Source organism: Miniopterus natalensis, chromosome 6, assembly GCF_054644295.1.
Source record: "Miniopterus natalensis isolate mMinNat1 chromosome 6, mMinNat1.hap1, whole genome shotgun sequence".
In the NCBI taxonomy this organism is placed as follows: domain Eukaryota; kingdom Metazoa; phylum Chordata; class Mammalia; order Chiroptera; family Miniopteridae; genus Miniopterus; species Miniopterus natalensis.
In genome coordinates this window covers 89175974-89198190 of record NC_142086.1, presented here as the reverse complement: position 1 = coordinate 89198190, position 22217 = coordinate 89175974, and the positions used below count along the sequence as shown (strand labels likewise).

At 55.1% G+C, this 22217-nt stretch overlaps 3 protein-coding genes across 5 annotated transcripts; 1 reads left to right on the top strand and 2 right to left on the bottom strand.

Moving 5' to 3' along the window:
• Positions 1 to 4862: 4862 nt before the first annotated feature.
• Positions 4863 to 5600, top strand: C6H21orf140 (chromosome 6 C21orf140 homolog). Its single transcript, XM_016218295.2, has one exon. The coding sequence runs from the start codon at positions 4863 to 4865 to the stop codon at positions 5598 to 5600; it is 738 nt and encodes a 245-aa protein (XP_016073781.1).
• Positions 5601 to 8592: 2992 nt separating this feature from the next.
• Positions 8593 to 16842, bottom strand: SMIM11 (small integral membrane protein 11). Of its 3 annotated transcripts, XR_015714703.1 has the most exons (5): positions 16781 to 16842; positions 12976 to 13074; positions 9790 to 9967; positions 9094 to 9245; positions 8593 to 8763 (listed from the first exon to the last, which is right to left on the bottom strand). XR_015714703.1 is itself a non-coding variant. In XM_087818470.1 (3 exons), exons 1-2 carry the CDS (start codon positions 12985 to 12987, stop codon positions 9803 to 9805), a joined length of 177 nt encoding a protein of 58 aa, XP_087674596.1. In that variant the 5' UTR covers positions 12988 to 16246; the 3' UTR covers positions 8593 to 8763; positions 9790 to 9802. The 3 variants fall into 3 exon arrangements, 1 of the variants encoding a protein (XP_087674596.1); XR_015714702.1 differs by lacking the exon at positions 16781 to 16842 and having other exon boundaries at positions 12976 to 16246; XM_087818470.1 differs by lacking the exons at positions 9094 to 9245; positions 16781 to 16842 and having other exon boundaries at positions 12976 to 16246.
• Positions 16843 to 18832: 1990 nt separating this feature from the next.
• On the bottom strand, positions 18833 to 19286 carry KCNE2 (potassium voltage-gated channel subfamily E regulatory subunit 2). The gene has a single exon (XM_087818018.1). It carries the CDS (start codon positions 19202 to 19204, stop codon positions 18833 to 18835), a length of 372 nt encoding a protein of 123 aa, XP_087674144.1. The 5' UTR covers positions 19205 to 19286.
• Positions 19287 to 22217: the final 2931 nt, after the last annotated feature.

Sequence of the window (22217 nt, the reverse complement as noted above, 5' to 3'; positions counted from 1 at the left end):
CTCTGCCTAAACAAGAACCAAGATCTTGCCTCGATGACATTCACTTAGAGACTGTGATTAGCTGGGCCCCTAACAAGTGCCTTTCAGCAAAAAAGAGAATTATGTTTTGTGCCACCTTCCGTGAAGCTCATCCACTTTGGCCACTGGTGGTGTCCCTGGACCACAAAGGACATATCTCCCCCCGTCCGCAGACAGTGAGCCCACCAGCCCCGCGATTCCGTGAAGGTCAGAGTGAAACCCAAGCTTTTGTTTTTAAAGAGTGAGACCAACTTCCAAGTGCTTTTACTTTGTTTCGCCTTTTCCACGTGGTCATCTCGCAGGTTCTCCAACAAAATGTTGTTGAGTTTAAACAGCCGGGGGGGGGGTGGGCTTCATCCGTGTGTCCGCCCACGCTCCCAGGCCGGGGCGCCCCTGGCGGCCTTGACGGGGGAACGCTTCCCGCTGCAGTGCCCCCGTCTCGTCTTGGGTCACGTCATCCCCAGACATTTGTTGTTGTTGTTAATCCTCATGTGAGGATATTATTTCCTTTGATTTTCAGAGCGTGTGGAAGGAAGGGGGGGAGAGAGAGACACATATCCGAGAAACATATCAATTGGTTGCCTCCTGCAAGTGCCCCGATCTGGGCCGGGGATCGAACCTGCAACCCAGGCATGTGCCCTTGACTGGAATTGAACCTGAGGCCCGTTGGTGCTTGGGCCGACACTAACCACTGAGCCACAGCCGCCAGGGCCCTCGGGCGTCTGTTAAGGGCCTCCTAAGCTGTTTTCACTCACAACACCTACGACACCAAACGTGTGAGTTTTCACACCACCAACCGGTTCTCCAGCCCCCGTTGCGCGTCCTGCGATTCATTCCCTCCCGACACTAACAGCCCAGAGTCCGCGCAGACCCACAGGCTGGAGGCTCGGTCCCCCGAGGCTGCCCCACTCAGACGCCAGGCACCAGTCCCCGGCTTCTGACCAACTCACTATACCTCAGCGGTTCCCACGACTCCTCAGTTTTGACAATTTTCCCGAACAGCTCACAGAACTCAGGAAAATACTTTACCTACTAGGTTCCTGGTTTATTATAAGGACACGCTCAGGAACAGCCAGGTGGAAGAGACCCATGGGCAGGGCGCGGGGAAGGGCGCCGGCCTCCACGCCCTCTCCTGGCCGCCCCTCCCAGCAGCTCCATGTGGGCCTGACTGATCGATCACTAGCCACTGGTGAGGAACTCGGTCCCCAGCCTCTCTCCCCCCGGAGCTCGGGGTGTGGGGCTGAGATTCCAGCCCTCTAATCTCAGGCTGGTTCCTCGGGCTACCAGCCCCCATCCTGCAGCCACCTAGGGGCTGGTGCCACCTCCTTAGCGTGGACCCAGGTATGGCTGACAGCAGCTTGGTGTGAATGGTAAGATGCTCCTATCACTCAGGGAAGCCCGAGGGTTTCGGAAGCTCTGTGCTGGGAACCGGGAAAAAGACCAAATACATGTTTTGTGTTATATCACAGATGTGCCACGGCCCAGGCACTGGACCAGGGTCAGGGACACAGAAAAAGTCTCCTGGTCCTGGGGCAGTGTCAGGGGACCACGTACAGGGCAGGCCAAGGAGAGCAGAGCTGGAGGTGACGAGGGTCGTGTGGGAGCAGGGAGGGTGGCTGGCAACCCTGCCCAGAAATAGTGGTGAGGGGGGATGTCAGGGGGGCTCCGGGAGGAGGGCCACCCAGTGGGCACCTGGCCGGGAATAAACACCTGCAAAAGGAGAGAATTGGGCGGGTCGCTTTTGGAAGGCGTCCTGTGTAGCACGCGGACATCCCCCAACCCCAGTTAGACTCCTCCCAGGCTTGGTGGCAGCCCCGCCAGCGTGTCTCTGGGGGACGGGCTCCCACAGGCTGTGAGCTCTGAGAAAGGCAGGCCCGGAGAATCGGTAATCGGGACAGTGTGTTAGGACAGAACTGAAAAACGGATCACACACATCGGGTCGGGGCAGAGAAAGCTCTGTGCCACCCACCCTCAGCACTGGCGATACAAGGACACAGCGGGGACCGTAATGAAGTGAAAGCGACCAGCAGGATCCTGATGAGTCCCCAGTAAGGGCTGGGAATGTCAGATTAAGCTTCGCTGACACGGATTTCCGTGTTGCTTTCTGTGTGCACCAATACCAAAGCCCTTTGGGGTCTCACGGTGACGATTACTTGCCAGGGAGATGCCAGCTGCCTGCCCCAGCCACACTCTCCGGGGTTGTCTGAAACCTTTATCGTCTTGTGTTCTCTGCCCTGCGCCAAGGCCCAGGCAAGCCCTTCCACGCAAACGCGTCTCCACTAGCACGACACGCAGAGGGGAGCTGCCGCCCCTCCAGGCCAGCAGGGGCCTCCATCCCACACCCCCCGCCTTGCAAACCCACTGGGCTGGTGTATATTAGGAAGTTTAATTAGCAGAAAGCGAATCTGTGGAATCCCTGCTGGTGCCCAGGCTGTGACCCCGTAGGGCTGGATGTATCTGAACAAATGTCATTGAGACTCTGTGCACGAGGACAGAGGACAGCTCTGCTCCCAGGGGGGAGAGAGGTGCAGGGGAGGAAGTCTGGTCCCCTCGTGGAGACTGAGTACCTGAAGCCCCAGCAAGAATCCCGAGATTACTGTGGGGCTGCCTACGTCCCAGGCAGGAGGTGGTGTGGCTCCCTCCCGAAGAACCTGAGTTCCAGGGCAGACAGGTGAACACCTGCGCCAAACTCACGGTGCCAACAGGGAGGGGTGGGGCAATGGAAGCTGGGGAGGCACCAGGTGCCCGTGAAAGGTGCAGTGCGGAGAAAATGAACATTTAACGAACACTACCAATCGCTAGGAGCTCTGCCGTGTACCAGCTGAGCTGATCCCCTCATACACCCCATGAGGTGGGACTGTTAGGGACTGAGGCTCAGAGAAGCCAAGAAACCTGGACATCGTCACACAGCTGGTGAGAAGCTCAAGGCTGTCTATCAGATTCCAAAGTTCATATGATGTTTCCAGTAAGTCTTTGTCCAAAATACACCTTTATTTCCCTGCGTGTGACTGGGCCTCCTGTGGCAGTGACTTGGGCACAGCAAGGTGGGCTTGATCCTGGCCTTGACATTCTTAGCCCAGCAAGAGTTCAGTGCCCAGGGGATGGGGCCACAAGGATTGGAAATGGGCACCCACAACGGGCAGAGCGAAGGGTGGTCTTGGGGCCCTGCCACTGCTCTGGCCTTGGGAGTGGGGTCAGGAACCCCAATGATGCTCAAACCCAGTGTGATCACTTGGATAAATGTGACGTTTCCCGCACAACCGATCTGTGGGGTAAGACCCAAACTAGCACACATACACCTACTTACATATGTGGTGACTGCTTTTGTTTTATTGGTGGTGGGGGAGTACAGCTAGTTCATGAATATTCCTTTTTATGACGAGCCTGCTTTGTGCCGGGTAGAAGACCGTCCAACAGATTTCTGTCACTTTCCACCTTTGAATGAATGAAACATGTCAGTGTCCCTGAAGAACATGTTTCCTGGGCAGTGGGAAGAAAGCAGCACAGAAGCGTGTTCTAGACAAGCAGTCAGTCGGAGAGAAAAGGTGGCCGTGGGGAAGGGGTGGGAGGGGTGCCCCCGGGGCTGGCAGGGCTCCATCTCCCACCCTGGAAGGAATTCAGGTGTTGCCTTTGTCACATGGAGACACAGCCACACTGCCCCCTGGTGGTCCTTCCATCACCTACACGCCTCTGAAGTGGGAGGGGACTGGAGAAGCTGAGAGGAGAAGTCCTCTGAGGCCCTGGGAACCCACATCCCAGGAGGGGAGGCCAACACGCAGCATGGGGCAGGGCGGGAAGGGGAAGGGCTCCTCAAGGCTCTCGCACGACGGTTTGCTTCAGTCCAGGCCCCACTCTGCGGCCTGAGCAGGCTGATTCTGGTACCGTCCAGGTGCTGGCCAGGCCCCTCTCTGGATGTTCTCTACAGGGGTGGCAGCTGGCTTGGCATTGAGTCCGAGATCTCTGTTGGTTCCTCTTAGGCTCCGGAATTCCACCCCAGTCACCTCTGAGGCCTGGCTGGTGCCCTTCTAAAGAGAGGACATTAGGGCAGGAACATGTGCTCACAACAGATGGAGGACCACGTGAAGACATGGTGAGGAGGCACCATCTGCAAGCCAAGGAGAGAGGCCTCAGGGTAAACCAGCCCCGGCAACATCTTGATCTTGGACGTCCAGCCTCCAGACTGAAACACTGAATTTCTGTCGTCTAAGTCAAGCAGCCTGTGACACTGTTATGGCAGCGCCAGCAAACGGATATGATTGCCCAGCTCTGTCCCAGACCCATGGCAGAGGCAACGGCAAAGACATATTTTAGCCTAGCCAGGCATGACACAGTGGTTGAGCATCAACCCATAAACCAGGAGGTCACGGTTCGATTCCCAGTCAGGGCACATGCCTGGGTTGCAGGCTTGATCCCCAGCAGGGGGCGTGCAGGAGGCAGCCGATCAATGACTCTCATCATTGATGTTTCTTTCTCTCCCTCTCCCTTCCTCTCTCTGAAAATAGTAAAGATATATTAAAAAAAAAAAGACACATTTTATTTGGATGACATTTCTCATTCCCAGATCATATAAGCTAAAGGGAACTGTTCTGAGTATGTTCCATAATGTTCTCAAATCCAAAGTGTGTCCATGAGATGACCCAGCAGTAAGGAAGCCCTCTGTGACGTCATCAGCCCGGAGTGTCCGTGAGATGACCCAGCAGTAAGAAAGCCCTCTGTGACGTCATCAGCCCGGAGTGTCCGTGAGATGACCCAGCAGTAAGAAAGCCCTCTGTGACGTCAGCAGTCCGCCGGGCCAGAACTCCACAGATGGAGACTTGCAAGCTCTTCAATGCGGAGCTGCTGCCATGCCTCACTTTGCAAGCCCTCTTTTAAGAAACATCATCATCAGGAGTCCGTTTGATGGCATCAAGAAGAAGCAGTGCCTCCAGTATTTGAAAACCCTGAGAACACTGCAGTATGATGGGTTTAAGACCGTGTTTCTGGGGGAAACAGAGATCCCCGAGAGCCTCGTCACCGGGGAGGATTTTAGTGCAGGGCTTTGCATGCAGAGTCCGACTTGGTATGTGGTGCACGCGGGGGGCAGCCAGGGGTGGGTGCCTTGGAGATACCGGGTGCTCCTGAAAGATGAGCGCAGCGTCCACCCGGAGGAAGGCCTCTTCCTTGAACTCTGCGCTGCGGTGCAGAGGGCCTACGGGAAGTGCGCCATCGTGGTCAAGGACCCCAGGCCCCAGGGGGACAACGAGGCCGAGGCCCAGGCCCGCGCATCCTCGGTCATTAACCTAAGGAGCATCGCCTGCTGCCCTGAGGTGGCCAAGTCCTGTGGCCACGAGCTGCTCTCTCTGCCCTCCCCGTACAACTCCCTGAACCCTCTGGACTTGGCCTGGTCTTCCCTGAAGTGGTTCATCATCAACAACAGGAAGGAGCTCTGCCTGCGGTCCATCGACAGCACCTGTTCCTACCAGCTCATCCTTTTCAGTGACCTGGTTAGCAGAGGGTTGGAGAGGCTGAACCTGGGCAAGTGGAGGACGCTGATTAACAAAGTGCGGAGATGGGAAAACTACTACCTGGGGAGGTTTTCCTAAGGGTGAGGCCTCCCAGCAGCAAGACTGCATCCCAAACTCGGTCCTGACAGCCGACTCCCCAGGGTGTGGCTTGGGACCACGGCAGCTACAGATACTGCACCGCGACCTCCCAGGGATGCTGTGAGGCAGGAGGTTCCTAAGAGTGCTGGAAAAATGCCCCAGGCTCATTAAAGCTTCTTGGTAAATTAGGGTCCTGATTTGACTCCCATCTTGTTAAGGCGACATTGAGGGCTCAGCTCAAAGGAGCTTGTGGTGAGCGAGGGTGAGCCAAGCTAAAGAATGTGGGATCAAAATTTAGGTCTCAGAAAGAAAAAGACCAAGTGTGCACCCCTGAGAAGTTGAAATTAAGTAGTGTGCCAACCAGTTTGAGCTCACAAAGTAATCCAAGGGAGCCAGCTTGCCACTGGCCGGAGATGGGGTCCAGAGGGTGGCTGACCAGGCTCCTTCCTCCCCATTGCAGGGGGCGAAGGGTGACCGAGAAGCATCCAGGGAGGTGACACCCCACCCAAGTGCTCCAAGGCAAGGTGGTGGCCCAGTAGGAACCTGGGAAACTATGACAGTGACTGGTTCACGTGGGACTTGGCGGGTGAAGGGATGGAGAGATGGGGAGTCTGCAGAACCCACTTACCTAGTCCATCTCTTACCCCAACCACCCTGACAGGAGGCCCCTAGATTCTCACTTGCGTCCTGAGCTCTGACAGCTGAGTGCCTGGGGCTGGTACATCAGGACCTATTCAGGTCTGGGGCTGCAGCTCCTGTGGGTCATTTAAGGATGTGGGTGGTGCTTCGCACTTTTGTTGAAAAAGCCCTGCCTCCTAGTAAATGTAAAGTTTATTCTTTTTAAAAAATATATATTTTTATTGATTTTAGAGAGGGAGAGGGGGACAGAGAAACAAACACAGATGTGAGAGAAACAGGTCGCTGCCTTCTGTGCCTCAACTGGGGACTGAACCCAAAACCCAGGGATGTGACCTGACCTGGAATCGAACTGGCAACCTTTTGGTGCACAGGACGGTGCTCAACCAACCGAGCCACTCCAGCTGGGCAGGGGCAGTTTGTTTAACCCTCCGGACACCCCCACCGGGCAGGGTCTGTCACTGCCCCATTTTACAGATGAGGAACAAACACCGAGAAGTTCCTCGACAATCAGGTTCCAAGGCCCTCCTGCCCCCTGCCCCCCCCTGCTTGGAGCCATTTTCTTTTTCGCCCCACAATTCACACGGCATCAGGCTCACCTCTGACATCAAACCAGACAGCTGGCGAAACGCCACCTCCAACTAGACGCTGCCACAATATGTCAACACAAGCTGAGCAGGAAGTGGGAGACTCAAAGCCGCGGTTTTACAGCGCGTATGTGAGAGGATTTTGGGTTATCAGGTGAACATAAAGCAGCAGAGCTGTTTTTGTTTGAAAAGCAAAACTACCTAGTACCATGAGCTTAGGGTTCTACCCCTCTGCAGCCTGTCTAACCGTGAGAAAGGCAGGCAGGGGAAGGAGACTGTCCCTGTAAGCGGAGGACCGGGAGGAGCAGGTTCAGTGTTTAGTGACATGTCTCACACCTGTGCACCCAGCACGGCGACTTCCGGCAGAAAGCACCGGAAGGTGCTCTGGGCCCCAGGGATCCAAGAGGCTGAGGTGGAATCTCAAGTTTCCAGCTTATTAGCTATGAGACTTTTGAACATGTTACTTTGCTTCCCTGAGGCCCAGTGAGCTACTAGTGAGCGAGGGTTGAGGGCCTTGAAACGCTTGGCTCCCACCACCCCGCAGTGCCCGCGCCTCAGCGGGGTGCTCCTGCCACAGAGTCTGGGCTGGGCGAGGTGGCCCACGTTTACCTGACGCTGACCTCATTACTTCCTCTCTCTTCGAGGGAAATCCTCCACCACCAGGCAAGGGCAGACACCTCTGACAATACTCTGATCAAAGGAAACCTAGTTCTGGGCCTTTGAGACCCTCGGTAGTGAGAGTTAATCTCCGGTGGGTGGGCACGGAGGGTGGTGAGCACAGCCCGAGTCTCTTGGGGAGTAGCTGCGTGCTGTGTGAAATAAATGGTGGGTGACTATGACAGGGTCCCTGCATGTGTGGACAAGTCCCCCGGACAGACCTCATGCTGTGGGTGGCTGTTCTCCTGAGGGTGGCTGACGGACACCTGTCCTCTGGCCCTCACCGTCACCAATGAGGACATCCCCACCCCCTCCCACAGATGAAGTGAGGGCCGTGCTGCCCTGGAGCGAGCCCAGATGCCCTACCCCCTGAGAAGGTCCAGGCTTAGCTGGGTGGACAGAGCCAGGCCTGGCCTGACGGGCTCCTGCCCATCCAGGCATGTACTCTCCATTTCATTGTTTTACAGACATGACCACTTTTACATATGTGACCTCATTCAGGCAGACAAGCCCCTCGCACACAGGCAGGGCAGTGAGTGCTGAGCTCACTTTACAGCTGACACAAGGAGGGGGCACTAGGTCATCAGGCTGTGAGGAGTGGAGACCTAACCACAGAACTTTAAACAAAATAAAAGGAACCCCACCTCACCCCCACAAAGTGGCAGTTGAGAGCTGTGCTGGACCCATGGTCAAGAACTAGGGACCCATTTTTATTCCTATCCCAGACTCGGTTCCCTCCTCAGTCATTTTATTGTCCACAATGGCTGCAGTTAGACCCTGCTCACGCCACCCCCAACCCCCGCCATGAGCCCACAGCCTCCCACCGACTTCGAGGAGAAAACAGGCAGAGGGCCAAGATCCTGGCAGGAGGGAGAGGGGAAATGTATAGGGAGGGCAGCAGGTTAGGGGGTGCAGGGGGTGGGTTGAGCAGCAGAGGCCTCCTCCCCACAGCACTGGCCACTTTTGCAACCCAGGCCCTGGGGGGGGGGGGCATGGGGGGGAGCACCTTCCTCGGGGTGCGGGTCTGCAGACTCCCTGCTCTCCCAGCACAGGGTGTGTGAGAGACAGACACACACATTCCACACCGGCCTGTCCCAAAGACCAGAGGCACCTTTTTACAAAAGTATTTTATTTACTAGAGAAAATGAGGGTTCTTTAAAAGCATCTAATGGTTCACATCACTTTAGTTAAAGCTTCAGGCTGAGTTCAACCTCTGGCACGTCCCTCAGCAGTGAAGAATTCCTTCTCTTCTCAGCTGGAGTCCTCGGAGGTCAAGTGCAAATCTAGGCAAGATGAACCAGCAGTAAGTAGGAAACGCCTGATAGAACAACTGGAGCATCTTCCTTGCTCAGTGTAAGGCTCACATCCAGCTACGGAGACTCAGCACACACACTGGAGCTCGTCTGCTCACGAGTGCACTTTCTTTTTATTGTTTCCAGAAAAGGGCTTTCCCCCCCTGTACTTTCAGAATTACAATTTTCCTTCCATCAAAAAGCCCCCAGCTCTGAGCTCAGCTGTTGGCCTCTGGGCCCCCGTGGAGGCAGGGGTGTTTGGGGTGAAACCTCACTGTCTTCTCAGTTTTGAAGTGTTTCTGTGGAAAGGGCCCCCCTCACCTTTTCATTTGGATGGGCTCCCTCCTCCCCACGGAGCGCCTGCTCTGGGTTCTGGTGGATGAAACATCTCTTTAAAAGGCGAGCATCTGTGACAGTAACTGCTTCTGCTTGGCGAGCGCCTGCAGCTCCCTGAGGACCGTGGTCAGAAAGGCCTGCCGGAGCACGGGTGGTGGTGAGGGAGGGGTGGCAGCGGGGGGGGGGGGGGGAGGCAAACGGAACCAGGGTTAAGGACACCTGAAAGGGATTCCTATGCTGCACCTAGAAGCCAGACTTTATCCTGAAAAGAGCAGGCTCTCTGAGTCTCAGCTACAGGCAGGGTTTCAAATGGCCTGTGACCCCACCTCCTCCGCAATTTTATGCACAACTGTAGGTGTTTCTAATATGTGTGCTTCTCCGAGGAGGTCTGTGCTTTCATGAAATTCTTGAGTCCTGTGACCCACACCCATCAAGCTCCCTGCTCTCGATGAGGGAGCCACACAGGCTTGGCATGGAATATCCACGTGCTCCTGGCTCATCAGCAGACAGGGTGTGAGGGTCGGGAATGTGGACCCCGCCTCACAAAGCTCTCTGATGATGGGGCCTTATGACCTCACCCAGCCTCAGACCCGAGGGACCTGGGTTTCCCTGAACCATCGGGCGTTTGACTGGCTGCCCGCCCAAACCCCTGCGCATCTCATACTTGCCAAGTCTCCGTACCTCTGGCTTCCCTTTAGCTGTCTTTCTTCTGTGACCGCTTCTTCTTTTCAGCTTCTAGCTGTTGTTGTCTTGCTTCTAATCTCTTCCTCTGGTATATTTTGACTCCGGCAAATGCCAGGCAGAGAATTAATGTCTTTGCTGCCAAGATATATAGCAGCAGGGGCACATGATCGAGAACCTTGGAGAGAAAGAAGCTGTTCTAAATGTCCAGTATGCTCACAGGCCTGGGGGGCTGGATGGATTTTAGAGGCGACTCTGTCTACCCCCCATTCTACAAACAAAGGACAGTGAAGCTCATGAGGCTTAGAGGCCCATGCACGTGACGGGTCTAACTCATGATGGGGCCAGAGCAGGAACGGATCATGCTGACCCACCCTAGTCTCCCTCCACTGGTTCCTGATCTCCAATGAACTGGGATAACATCACAAATCATGTACATATATGTTCCCATAACTTCATTCACATTTTTTATGACTCAGACCTCGATGTGGATTTCACAGTTAGAAAGTGCAGCACTCGGTTACCAATCCACAGAGAGCGCGCCAGGCGCCAAGCCAGCACAGCGAGGCTCACGCAGGTGCTTCCCTCTAATCCGGTAATGTCCTAGGAGGCAGAGAGACTGTACTAACTTCACGGCTGAGAAAAGGTAAATTCTGGAAAGGTTAGGGTCTGACCAAGTTCCGATGCTCCAGAGCCTGAACTTGTCAACAGCACACTTCACTGTCCCATACAGGACGCTCTCAATCCTCACCAATTTCACAATTAAACTGCAAGTAAACAGATGCCTTCCTCTGAAGTTACTCTGCTGGTTACTTATGGGTATTTGAGGAAGTTGCACTAGGCATACAATGGAAATCAAAAGGAGAAACCAAATATTTGAATTGTTTTAACTGAAACAGTAAGAACTCTAAGTGGACAGCAGCTTACACCCATGAAACCATTTAACAGTAAAGAACAAACACGGCAGACCCACCAGAAAGGTCCCTCTGGCAGTAGTAGACGACTGAAAACTTACAAAAAAGCAGCTTTATCCACATGAATACAGCAGCTTGGAATACTGACTTGGTTTCCAGGTCCTCCCTCCCCCAGACCTCCAGCTCACCTCCCTCAGACCTGGAGCTCATCTCCCCCAGACCTACAGCTCACCTCCCTCATCTCCTCCAAATTGCCCTCTAATTCCAGTTCTTGCAGGTTCCCATTTTAGAGATGAGGCTCCACTCACGCTTATAAACCAGCTACAAAAAAACAATGTGAAATGTCACCTTCTTTTACCTCCTTGGAGGCAAAAATCACCAGTTTGTTGCCATAAATAAGCCTCTTGGTGCATCCCAAGGACTTTCTAGGCTGAGCACTGACTGACGCTGGAAGAAGTCACCCTCCTCCAGTTCTCAAACTCTGCGGTCCTGCCACACCTACATCACAGCCACAGTTCCCAGGAGCTGACCACGCAACTGCCCAAGCAAGTACAACAGGCAGATTGCAGGCAGAGCCAGGAAACCCACTGACACGGAAACACCATAGGCAGGCTGGGGAAGTAGTTTCGTGTTTACTCTCTTCTTAAGGGTCCAGACAGGAGGTGGCAGGAGAAGTTTCGGGTGAGAGGGCAGAGCGGAGGCAGCTGGGGTCAAGGGCACTCTGAAGCCTAATGCGAAGGGTTCAGGGCCCTTCCTGCCTCTCAGGCACTGAGCTTCAGTTGGGTAAATCTCTTCCTTTGACTTCTAGCAAATTCCTCGTGTTAACTCTCAAAACGTGCAAACCTCAGGAGGTGATGAGTACAACGTTGCTGGGCGGACGGGAGCCACATCAGCCGTTTAAACCAGGCCCGGTCCCTGCATCTCAAGGACACTGACTTCCTACAGGATGAGGCCACGGGGTATACCAGGGCTCCACGCTCCTCCATCTCCAGGGCTCGAGTAGTCGGGCGCAAGGACAGTCCACTCCTTTCTAACACTAAGGGATAGGCGCTTTTTAAACACGAGGGAGCCCCAGTGCTTGCAATCAGGGAATTCTGGGCAAAAGCTCAGGACACAGGAAGGACTCCTTAACAAGCGGGATTTGCCTGGGTGGTCAAGTGGTCTATTGTCTCCAAGCTCTGGAACCCACACATGCTAAGCAAATGCCCCCACATTTCAACCTCCTCAGAGCGTCCTCACTCTGCCTCCTCAACCGTGACCAGCTCCTCCTGGAGGACAGTCCCCATCACCTTCCTGCAGCCCCCAAACCCCGTGCCCTGGGGAGCTGGGAGGAAGGGATCTGTACCCTTCGAGCTCCAGCTTCCAGACCTTTCCAGACCTTCTTGCAATAAAAAACTAGGGGATATTTTGAACAAGAAAATGCTTATAATAATTGAAAAAAAAATACACAATTTAGGAGTTTGAGAATACACACGACACATATATGAAAAAGTACACCCAAGCTTCGCAGTACCTCTCTGGATGGTATGATGATGCGTGATTTCTAGTTGATTTCCTACTATTCAAAGTATCTACAGTAACATATTATTTCAGTGGCTGTCCTGTCACCAACCTCCAGCTGACCCCACCTGCTTTGGGGATTTATCGGGATGTGACCATCCCTCTCCCAGGGACAGTCGGCCAGCAGGCTCCCCTGGCTGCCCTTGAACCTCTGCTCCCAGCAGCCCATCTGCTGTTTCCCTGGGCTCAGTCCTGTTTACTCCCAGCCAGGATTTGCTGAACTTGATGTTACAGCAGATCGTTTCTTTAAACCTGACACTCATGAAACATGACTACGTGAAGACTGTGCCCATGGAAACCACATGGATGCTTTCAATGCATGTGCAAGTTTGAGTTAGAAAAGACACACACTTGTTGGCAACACGTGAAGATTAAGGAAGGGCATAGAAATCTGGAAAGATTTTGTATACAGGCTGCTCTGTAAGATGGTAATCCACTTTTAAAAAAACCAAAATGTGACACTGTAGGTGGCTATATAGGCATGGGTTTTGCAAGACAAGTAGGGCAGACCTGACCTCGCTGGGTGCCTGCCCTTGGAGAGAAGGCCTCGCCTTCCTCCCAAGTCTGGGTACTCAGTGCACATTTGCATGTTGTAATTTAAAGTAAAATATAACTATTATGATGATTTCTGCTTGAATCTACTTTTTTTTATTCTGAATTTTTACAATCAGGAGAGAAAACCCGAGCCATCAATGTTTAAAACTATGGTCACCTTCCAGTTCATGCTGGACCGACTATGAGTCACTCCCGGTCAATGCAGATCCTGGACCAGCACATGAGCAGCAGCAGCTGGACGGTCAGGCTTGCTGGTCTACAGTGGAAGACAGGAAACAGGTTGGTGGGGTTTTCTGGAGCAGACCACCTCAGGAAGGCTTCTCTGATGGAGAGGGCACACGAGCAGCAAAGAACAAGCTATGTTGAGAGGGGCTTGAGCGTCCTCAGTAAGGTGACACAGAGCATGGTGGGGAGCAGACCGCCTGGGTCAAAGCAGAGACAGGCGTGGCTCCTGTTGCTCAGAGAGACCTCTGCTGACCTTTGCCAGGATGGAAGCACAGCCCCAAGCAGAGGTGGAAAGCTGCTCTGAAGGGGACATATGTTCTTGTTCCAGTCACCTGAGGACATGAGAGCCCAGGTCCAAATCAGTTCCTCTACCCACCTTCCGCCTGGATCAAGAGCTGCTTTGTGGATGAGTGACTGTTTCTCAGGTCCCCTGAGGGTTAACTAAGCAAACCTAGGTTTTTAAAAAATATCTGGAGGGAAAGGAGTAAACAATAGGGGAAAGTTGTCCTAAGAAAGCAATTTCTATCAAGAATTTCCTCTAAAAGTGAGGGAGACCCAGGGAAGGCGAGGCAGGATTTGGCGAGGCAGGGACACAGCCGGAGCCTAGGAGTTGCTCTGAGGCCTCGTTTGTCACTATTTGGGAGACTGTGACACACACCCCAAGAGTCAGGAGACTTGATCTCTGAGTGAAAAAACTACACCCTCTGGTGACGTCCCTCTTGGGACCTTGGTCCCATCTGCAAATGAAGAAAAGGGGTGTCAACTGATGGGCTCAGGACCCCTACTGTTTCTGAAATGTGAAGACTAACAGCTTCACTCTGCAGTTTGAGCCAGGCTGCAGGGCCTTAGATACCCAGGCTGCAGGGCATAGATGCACTAAATCACTGTCTCCACTTCAGACACTGGGAAACACAGAGTTTAGGTAACATGTCCAGTGTCACACAGCGGGGAACTGGGATTTGAGCCCTCCGACTCCACAGTCTTCTCCTGATGCAGGCAGAGAGCTCTGCACTCAAAAATCACAGGGATGCTTTTCTTTAAATAGACTTACAATTAAAATTAAGAGAAGCAGCAGAAAGTTTCACAGGCCTTTAGAATGAAGATAATAAGATGAAGTTTAGGGAAGATGTTTTATAAAAACTTTCACTTATAGCCTTGGGAGTGTGGTTCAATGGTTAAGAGTGTTGGCCCACAGACCAAAGAGTCTTGGGTTCCATTCCCAGTCAAGGGCACCTATCTGGGTTGCAGGCTTGATCCCCGGCCCTGGTCTGAAGGGTTGCCAGTTTGATTCCTGGTCAGGGCACATGCCCGAGTTGAGGGGCTCCATCCTTGGTGGGGCGTGTGCAGGAGGCAGCAAATTGAAGTTTCTCTCTCCCTTCCTCTTGTCTTAAAAACCAATAAAATTTTTTAAAGTTCATACGTCATCTGTTCAAGGTCACAGTATCTTGATAACAAGCTGGGAGTGGGCACAAGACAGCCAAGTTTTCTCCATGACTTTCAAAGTCAGATAGCTAATAGGAATTTACACCATACTCTGTTTAAATGCAATGACGGTGACTGAAGGTGCTCATGACCTTCCAGTGTAAACGGCCTATTTCTCTTTAAGTAGCAGCAGATTCTGATCTGCGCTGAAGTACTTTCCTAACATGTTATAACCTGTTGCTAGAATTTCCACTTTGAGTAATCTCCAGTAATCCCAGGGATTAGCCATGTTGTAAATTAAAATAAAATGTTTAAGGGTGTGTACAACTCCTTTAATTAAGTTGTGTACAAATACAGTAGGTGAGTCTGGCTGTCCTCACTACGTACCTAATGAACCTATGGAAGATGATTCCCAAGGTCAAGGACAACAGATGGGTCCGAAACATTAGTGGCAAAAAGTAAACTAAAAAGAACACCGTGGTCTGGCCCTCTGGCAAACATGCAGAGCAAGTCCTCACGTAACATTGTCAATTGGTTCTGTGACTTTAAGGGAAACAACATAAAATGAAACCAACTTTACAAGAGACTAATTAATATAAACAAGAGTTAAGTCCCTACAACATCCCATCAATGTAATAATGAAACAACAGCGAACAAAAGGACGTTTTTGGAGGACCTGTGGTACCACGTTTACTAGTGGTATGACCTTGGACAGTCACTTGGCCTCTCTTAAGCTTCACTCCCTCACCTGCAAATTCTCCCTGGAGACGGGATTATGAACACTAAGCACCATGTTCAGCCCGTGGAAAGTACTAAGTAAGCGTCAACCGCCATGGTTATGATAAACGCCTCTCCTCCCACTAACGGACACGCTGAGCGGAAGAACACGAACAAGAGGCATCCGGGGGGGAAAATGCAGTCACTGCAAGACAGCGGGCACGGTATAAAGCACCACCAGAGGGCCAGGGGAGCTGACAGCTGGGCTCTACTTATTCCGGGTGGCACCAATGGAAGGGCATGTGGTCTGGGGCAAGTCATTAACCTCTTTGAACCAAAAGCGTCCTCATTTTTAAAACCAGAATCCAAGGAAAAATTCCGCAACTCTGGAATTCGTAAGCCACCATTCTCTCCGGTACCACGGAATCGGACTGTACAGTTATACTGGCTCGACTGCCTCGACTTCATACCTCGACTGGTACAATTCAAGTTTTTTAGGACAGAAATATTTAAAGCCAACCTGCAAACAGCGGAAGGGGCGCGGTGAGGTGGGAGGAGGGGGCAGATCACTGCAGCTCGCTGTCACCGCTGCCTCGGCGTCAGAGGGACTGGCGCCTCCCTTAGGGACAGGCTCGGCCCTGCCAGCCTGCAGACCTCCGCAGGACTTCGGCAAAAGAAAACTGAGCGCGCTAAAAATACCCACCGGCTGTCTGCTCGGGCGCCACGCACACACCTGCTGCAACATGGAAATAGGACGCAGCTGGTGTCTGCGGGGGGAACTGCAAACGCCGACAGGAAGGGGGCAATTCTGAGCCATAAAACCAGTCTAAGTAATGCAGGAAATTCTAAACTTCCCCTGGAACTACTCAGTCTTAGCTTAAAGCTCAAATAATAATAATAATAATAATAATAAATAATAATGGCTTAAATAGAAAAAGTTCTATTTCCTTCACTGCAAAAACATCCCGACTTTTTCCTTTGCCAGATTTCTCGAAAAGCAGAAAAGCTACCCCCGGCTGGCTAGGCCGGTGCGGCAGCATCACCACGCGCCTGGCCGGCCCCGCGCCCCGCGCCCCGCGCCGGGGGACCGCCCCCGCCCGCCGCTGACTAGCTGCGTCCTCAGTCTCACCCTCCCAACTGCTCTCGACCCTTCTCACCCCAGCCCTTCACCCTGCATCAGGTGGGGGGCCGGGGGGTCCCGGGGAGCCCTGGCCTCACTTGGCCGGCCTCTGGGGCCCACTCCCGCGTCGGCCGGGAGTCCCTGGGCAGAGCGCGCGGTGCCAGCTCCTCTGCGGCCGGCCAGGGGCCTCCCCGGTGCACCCGCGGGTGAGACCAAGGGCGGCCCCGCCTCCCCGCCCGCGCACAGCGGCGCGTCCAGCGCGGTCGCTGCCCCGGGCCCTGGGGACCGACAGCCGCCCAGCGCCGACTCCCGCCCCCCGGCCGCGCCCCAGCCCACAACGCGCCCGGAGGCCGCGGGGCCTCGCCCTCCGCCCCCACCCCGGGGCCGGCGCCGCGCGGCCGGGAGCCGACTGGCGGGCATCCCGGGGAGCGCGCGCGAGCGTAGGGCCCCAAAGAGCCCTCAGAAGCCATCCACTTACGGTTGAGGCGGAGGAGGCTGCGGCTCCCGCGGGCAGGCGAACCAGGCTCCCAGGATGCTGCGCGGAACTACTCTCCCGACACGCACCGCTCGCGCCTGCGCAGTGGGCCCGGGAGGCCTTCCGGCGCGCTCCGCTCGGCGCAGGCGCAGTGGGTCGACACCGGCCTCCCGGGCTCGCCGTGCCTCGCGCCTGCGCAGTGGGCCCGGGCGGCCTGCAGGGCGGGCGGCGCGCGGGCAGCGCGGGGCCCCTGTGCCCTCGGCGGGGCCGCCTCCCCCGGGGCCCCTCGCTGCAGCCGCGCCGCAGGCCCGCGGGGCCCCAGCCGTTGGCAGGGTCGTTGGTGCCCGCTGACCACGCGCGCGGCTGCCCGGGGCTGGGCGCGGCTCCCCGCGCGTGGGAGGCGGAGGGGGCGGCTGCGGGGCGGGCGCGCGGGGCTGGAGCCGGCGGCCGGTGCGCCCCGGGAGCCGGCCTGGGCAGGGCCTCTGCGGCGGACTCAGGGCCCCACCCTCGGGCGCCGGCACCCCCGCGCCAGGAGGTCCGGCCGGCTCGTCCGGGGCCCCCGGGTGACCCGCGCGGCCCCGAGCCCCACGGCGCCGCCGGGGATTGTTGGCGGGGCCCAGGCGTCGGGGAGCGGGGAGGGGCGCAGGCACGGGCCCGTTTTGCGCCCGTTAACCCCGCGTCGCCCGCCCTCCTCCTGGGCCGGCTACTCCACCTGGCGCCCAGTCACGGGTGTCGCCTTGGTCAGCAGGGAAGAAAAGGTCGTCGGGGAGCCCAGGCGGTGAGGGGTCAGCCTGGGCAGCGGCCGCAGTGACCAGGGGCCAGATACTTCGAGCAGGAGTGACCGCTTAGCCCAGGCGGGCGGGCGGGGACCTGCGCGCCCCGGGGGAGGTGACGGGGACGCGCGGGAACCAGGGCCCGTGGAAGTCGCCGTGGGAGGGGCCCCGCGGTGTGCCCTTGAGGCGACAGGGACAGCGAACGGGCCACCGGGCCTCCAGCCGAGCGATGGTCTGGGTCAGCGGGTTCAGCCCGTCCCCGCGCCGGCTCTGCCCCTTTGGTGACCTTGTGACACGGGGAGCCCCATGCTCCCCCCCTGAGCCCCTGCTGAGTGTGTGCCCCGGCTGGGGTGGCATCACCGCCCGTGGCCCGGGGGAGGGAAGCCGCCGGCCTGACGGGGGCGCCACCTCCGCGGCCCGAGCGCGCCGACCCCGGGCGCAGGCGCAGCAGGTGCCCGCAGTGCAGACGTGCTCAGTGCCTTTTCTCTCCAAACATAATTGTAAAGAGAAGAAAATAAAGTCGTGTGAAAGCAAGTTGTTTACCGAGCAGTGACATGCCTTTTATTGTTTTTTTTCCCCACAATAACAAGAATTTTTTAAAAGTGAATTTTCTGCAGAACTTTACAGATTCACTTAAAAACATCTTTGCCCTGGGTGGTCCTTAAAGATCGCGCTTCCCCGGCGGGGGCTGGCTGCGCTGTGAAATGCTGGTCCTCTTCAGACTTGCAAGTAAGCTCAGTGCCGGGAAAAATGGGCGCAGCTAACCCGCGGCCCTGCTCACCTTCACGGCAGACCCTGCGGTCACGAGCTCACTGGCGACTGCTCCTGTGTCAGCCAGGGAGCAAGTGACAGGTTTTGAACCCCAGCATCTGGGTAATAATACATCCTATTTGTAAATTGAATTAGCCACATGCAAAATCACGTTTCGTGAGAAAGAAAACCCTGTGCTTTATACATCTTTCTGTCCCCCCTGCCACTTTCAGGGGCTCCCCTTCAAGTCTGGCTGTATCTCCACTGTGGACATTGATTAAAGTGACAATCCCATTGCACGGAAAGTAAAAGGGGTCTTCAGGACACACAACTGCGCCGATGGGCAGGCGTAAGTCACTGAGATGGAAATGTCACCACCCCAGTGGGTCAACCACACGATCTGCCTGAAGAGTCTGGACCAAGAGCGAGAGGCTTGGCGTCACTCCTGAGCAGTGACCTTGGGTTTGCTCCACGGCACGGGCGTGGCCTCATCTTTGGGCATCTGAGGATGGCGCCCTGCCTTGCTCGCTGGTCAAGGAGACAGTTTGAACCCCGCTGCACCCAGGTTCTCATGGATGGTGGCCCTGGCTTCTTCCAGATTCAGAATCTGGTTCTTGTACTTCTGCTTCCAGTCGTCCACGATGTACTGGTGGTAGGGGTCGTTGGAGTGCTCCTGCCTCTTGGACTTCACGGTGCTCACCAGGATGGCCACCACGATGAAGGAGAACATGCCGATCATCACCATGAGGTACAGGATGACGTAGTAGAAGTTCTCTGCGTCCACCTTGGCTTGCAGGGCGTCTTGCTCGGCGGTTGTGTTCCTGCGCCAGGTGTCCATGTAGGTGATGAAAATCCTCCTGAAGGCATCTTCCAGGGTCTGCGTCAGGTTGGACAGAGTGGCCATGCTTCCCTCCCGCGCAGAGTCACTGGCAAGGTGGATGGACAGGTTAAAAATGTGATGGGGAGGGGTGTGCAAGGGGGAGTGCGATAGTGTCCCTCTTAACCTGGCTGGTGAGTGACTGAGCGCCCATTTAATGACGCCTTAAACTTTGTATATGCGTTTTTTGCATGCGTGATAATCTGATAGTTTAATGGGGGACATAACACTGTACATAGTATGATTCCATTTTATATAAGTGAATAGCCCCGGCTGGGTGGCTCAGTTGGTCGGAGCGTCGCATGTGCACCAGAAGGTGGCAGGTTCAGTTCCCAGTCAGGGCACATACTCAGGTTGTGGGTTTAATCCCCGGTCGGGGCACATGCAAGAAGCAAGAAAGAGATACAGTTGCTGCAGGACAAAGGATCTGAGTGTCTCCTGACACACACACAAGTGGCAGCACACTCCTGTCATCTCAGAAACCCAAGCCGGGGCACACTTCGCCCACAAGCTCTTCCCCAACTTCCAAGGCTGGGCTGGGGCCCCTTTTCTGTGCTGCTGTGAGCTGCTGTGGCTGTTTATTTGCTTGTTGCTCATTGAGTGTGTGCCCATCCATGTGACACCGGACACCCCTCTGTGACCTGGGGATTACCCCCTCCGTGTGCAACGGAGAGAGCAAGTCTTTGGAATCAAATCATAGGACAGCTGGGGCTGCTGGAGGGCAGGGGTGGCCTCACTGACCTTTGACCTTCGCAGACCGTTTCGGTGAGTTTGGTGAAAGAACTAACGTTCCTCTCCCATGTACCCTGGAATTCAACTGGAAGCCCCTACAACAGCGATTCTTAACTTACTAGTGGGGGAAGGGTTCACAGATCCCTTGAAAAATAAAACCATTTCATTTCATTTTCCCCCTGAACAGTGTACATATGCACATACAAAGCTCTCCAGTTTCGGGGGACTCCTGGGCCCCCCAAAGCCCATCCAAGAATCTCTGCAACAGAATCCCTCCCGTGCCCAATGCACAGGGTCTCTGGGCTGTTTGGGGGTGGGGGTGGCAGCGATCCCCGACCTGTGGAGCCAGCACTGCCCAGCATTTGTTCAGCTCCTGACGGGCACGCTCTGTGGCTCAGCGGGTCAGGAGGCGCTTATTTATAAGACTCAGCCACAGTGGAAAGGGCCTCGGGCATGGAGTCCTAAGTGCTGGCCCCCGGCCAGGCTGAAAAAGTCAGTTCCGAGGTGGACGCCCCAAGTTCACTGACGGGCGTGTGAAAGCGTGCAGACAGGTTTACATTTCTGACACCCGGAACAACCTGTAACTGAGAGACACTGGCCTCGTCTGGAATACGGACTATCCCTCTCCCAGGGCGAATCCCACAGTAGGTGTGTACTTTAGAAATGTGAAGGCAACCATGTGAAACTGCCATTTATGTAGGTTTAAAATATTGGCAGTTTCCTATGGTCCCGCCTTATATAGGTGGACGTATAGATTTCAGATATTTTAAATAAATCTTGCTCCAAAAAACCCATCAAACCGGGGTGGGCCCTTGGAGATTACTGAGACTGGCCAGCTCACGTGGCAGGTGGAGTAACTGTAGCCCACAGAACTGAAATCACCTGTCCGAGGTCACCGGGCTTGCGTGCCGGTCACAGTGCTAGGACAAGAAACCCAAGTCACCAAGGCGAGTGCCCAGCACCCCCCCCCCCCCGTCCTAGCAGAGGCCACACATGCTAATAACTCCCCATTTCCATGGCTGGTCAGCTGAACTGGGCAAAAGAAATGAGACCAAGGCCGTGGTTGGAGCTCATGTACATCCGTGAGTCGTCCCCTACCCTCAGGACGCACAGTGACCTCCCGTCTCCAGCTGTGCCTGTCACGTGTGTGTAACTCAACGCAAGGGCAATGATACTATGAGGAAAGAGACACACGCTGGGTCCCCAAACCCAAAGTGCTCTTCTCCGGAAAGATGGTTGGCATCACCTGGGCCCACAAAAGGCAACACCGTCTTTCATTTGTATGTAAAGAATAGAAAGAGAAACGATTATCTCCATTTACCATGAAACGCCCATAGAAAACTTCCAAACTGTTCATCAAAAGGCAATTACTGAAGAAATGAGGAAAACACTGTCAAGGAGCGGGGGAGGGAGGGGGAGGCCAGGAATTATAAAAACCGCTCCTTTTATAAATTTCTGGCAAAGGAAAATAGCTTTGCTACTTAATTCCTCAAAAAAAAGGAAAGAACGTGCAGTGGAAACACACTCACCTACGCAGGGATGAGGCCTCTGCCCAAAGCCGGGCCCGGCCCTCCTTGGGGCTGCGAGCTCCTGGGGACTGCGCGTCGTAAGCCGCCGCCTGCTGGGCGCCCGCCCGCGTCCTTGCCAACTGCAGTCGCAACCCTGGGCTTTATGAACCCTGATGTTTAATCTAATCTTATGTGGAAAGTTAAACACTCACCGGCAGCGGGAACTAACCTTGGTCGGACGGGGCGTGACTGCCTGGAGCGTGGCATTGGGCAGAAGTGTCTGAGTTCCCTCCTCAGGCCCTGTGACGCCAGCTCTGGCTGGGACAATGCCCGGGCACAGGGACCCTCTCCAGGAAAAGTCCGCAGAGCCCTCCCTCCCCTGAGGAACCCGAGGGGAGGGAAAGCCCCCCAAGAGCCGAGGTGGATGTGGCCAGCTCCGGCGGTGGGCGGGGTCCCCGAGAGGCCAGCAGGCTGCGGGGCCAGCGCCTCTGTTCTCGACGCTTCCTCATACACCAGAGGCTGTCGAAACACTTCCCTCTGGGACAATTTCCAAAGACTTTACAACAACGTTGTCGTCTCATAAAATGGAAACTGGCCACAAGAAAGATGCTGCGGGGAGGAGATGGAAGCAAGTCCGGCAAAGTATATGAAGGCCTAGAAAGAGCCGAACCAACGACTTACCAAAGATGCTTCTCGGTCACGAGGGGGCCTTGCAGCTGGGCGGCGTTGGGTCCTCAAGAGCTGACGCCTGCTGAGTGCTGACCACGCGCCAGGTGCTCCTCAGGTGCTTCTGTTGTGTT

Excerpts from the sequence above, each read along its gene's own strand:
- C6H21orf140 (XM_016218295.2), top strand. The coding sequence starts at position 4,863 with ATGCCTCACTTTGCAAGCCCTCTTTTAAGAAACATCATCATCAGGAGT.
- KCNE2 (XM_087818018.1), bottom strand. The coding sequence starts at position 19,204 with ATGGCCACTCTGTCCAACCTGACGCAGACCCTGGAAGATGCCTTCAGG.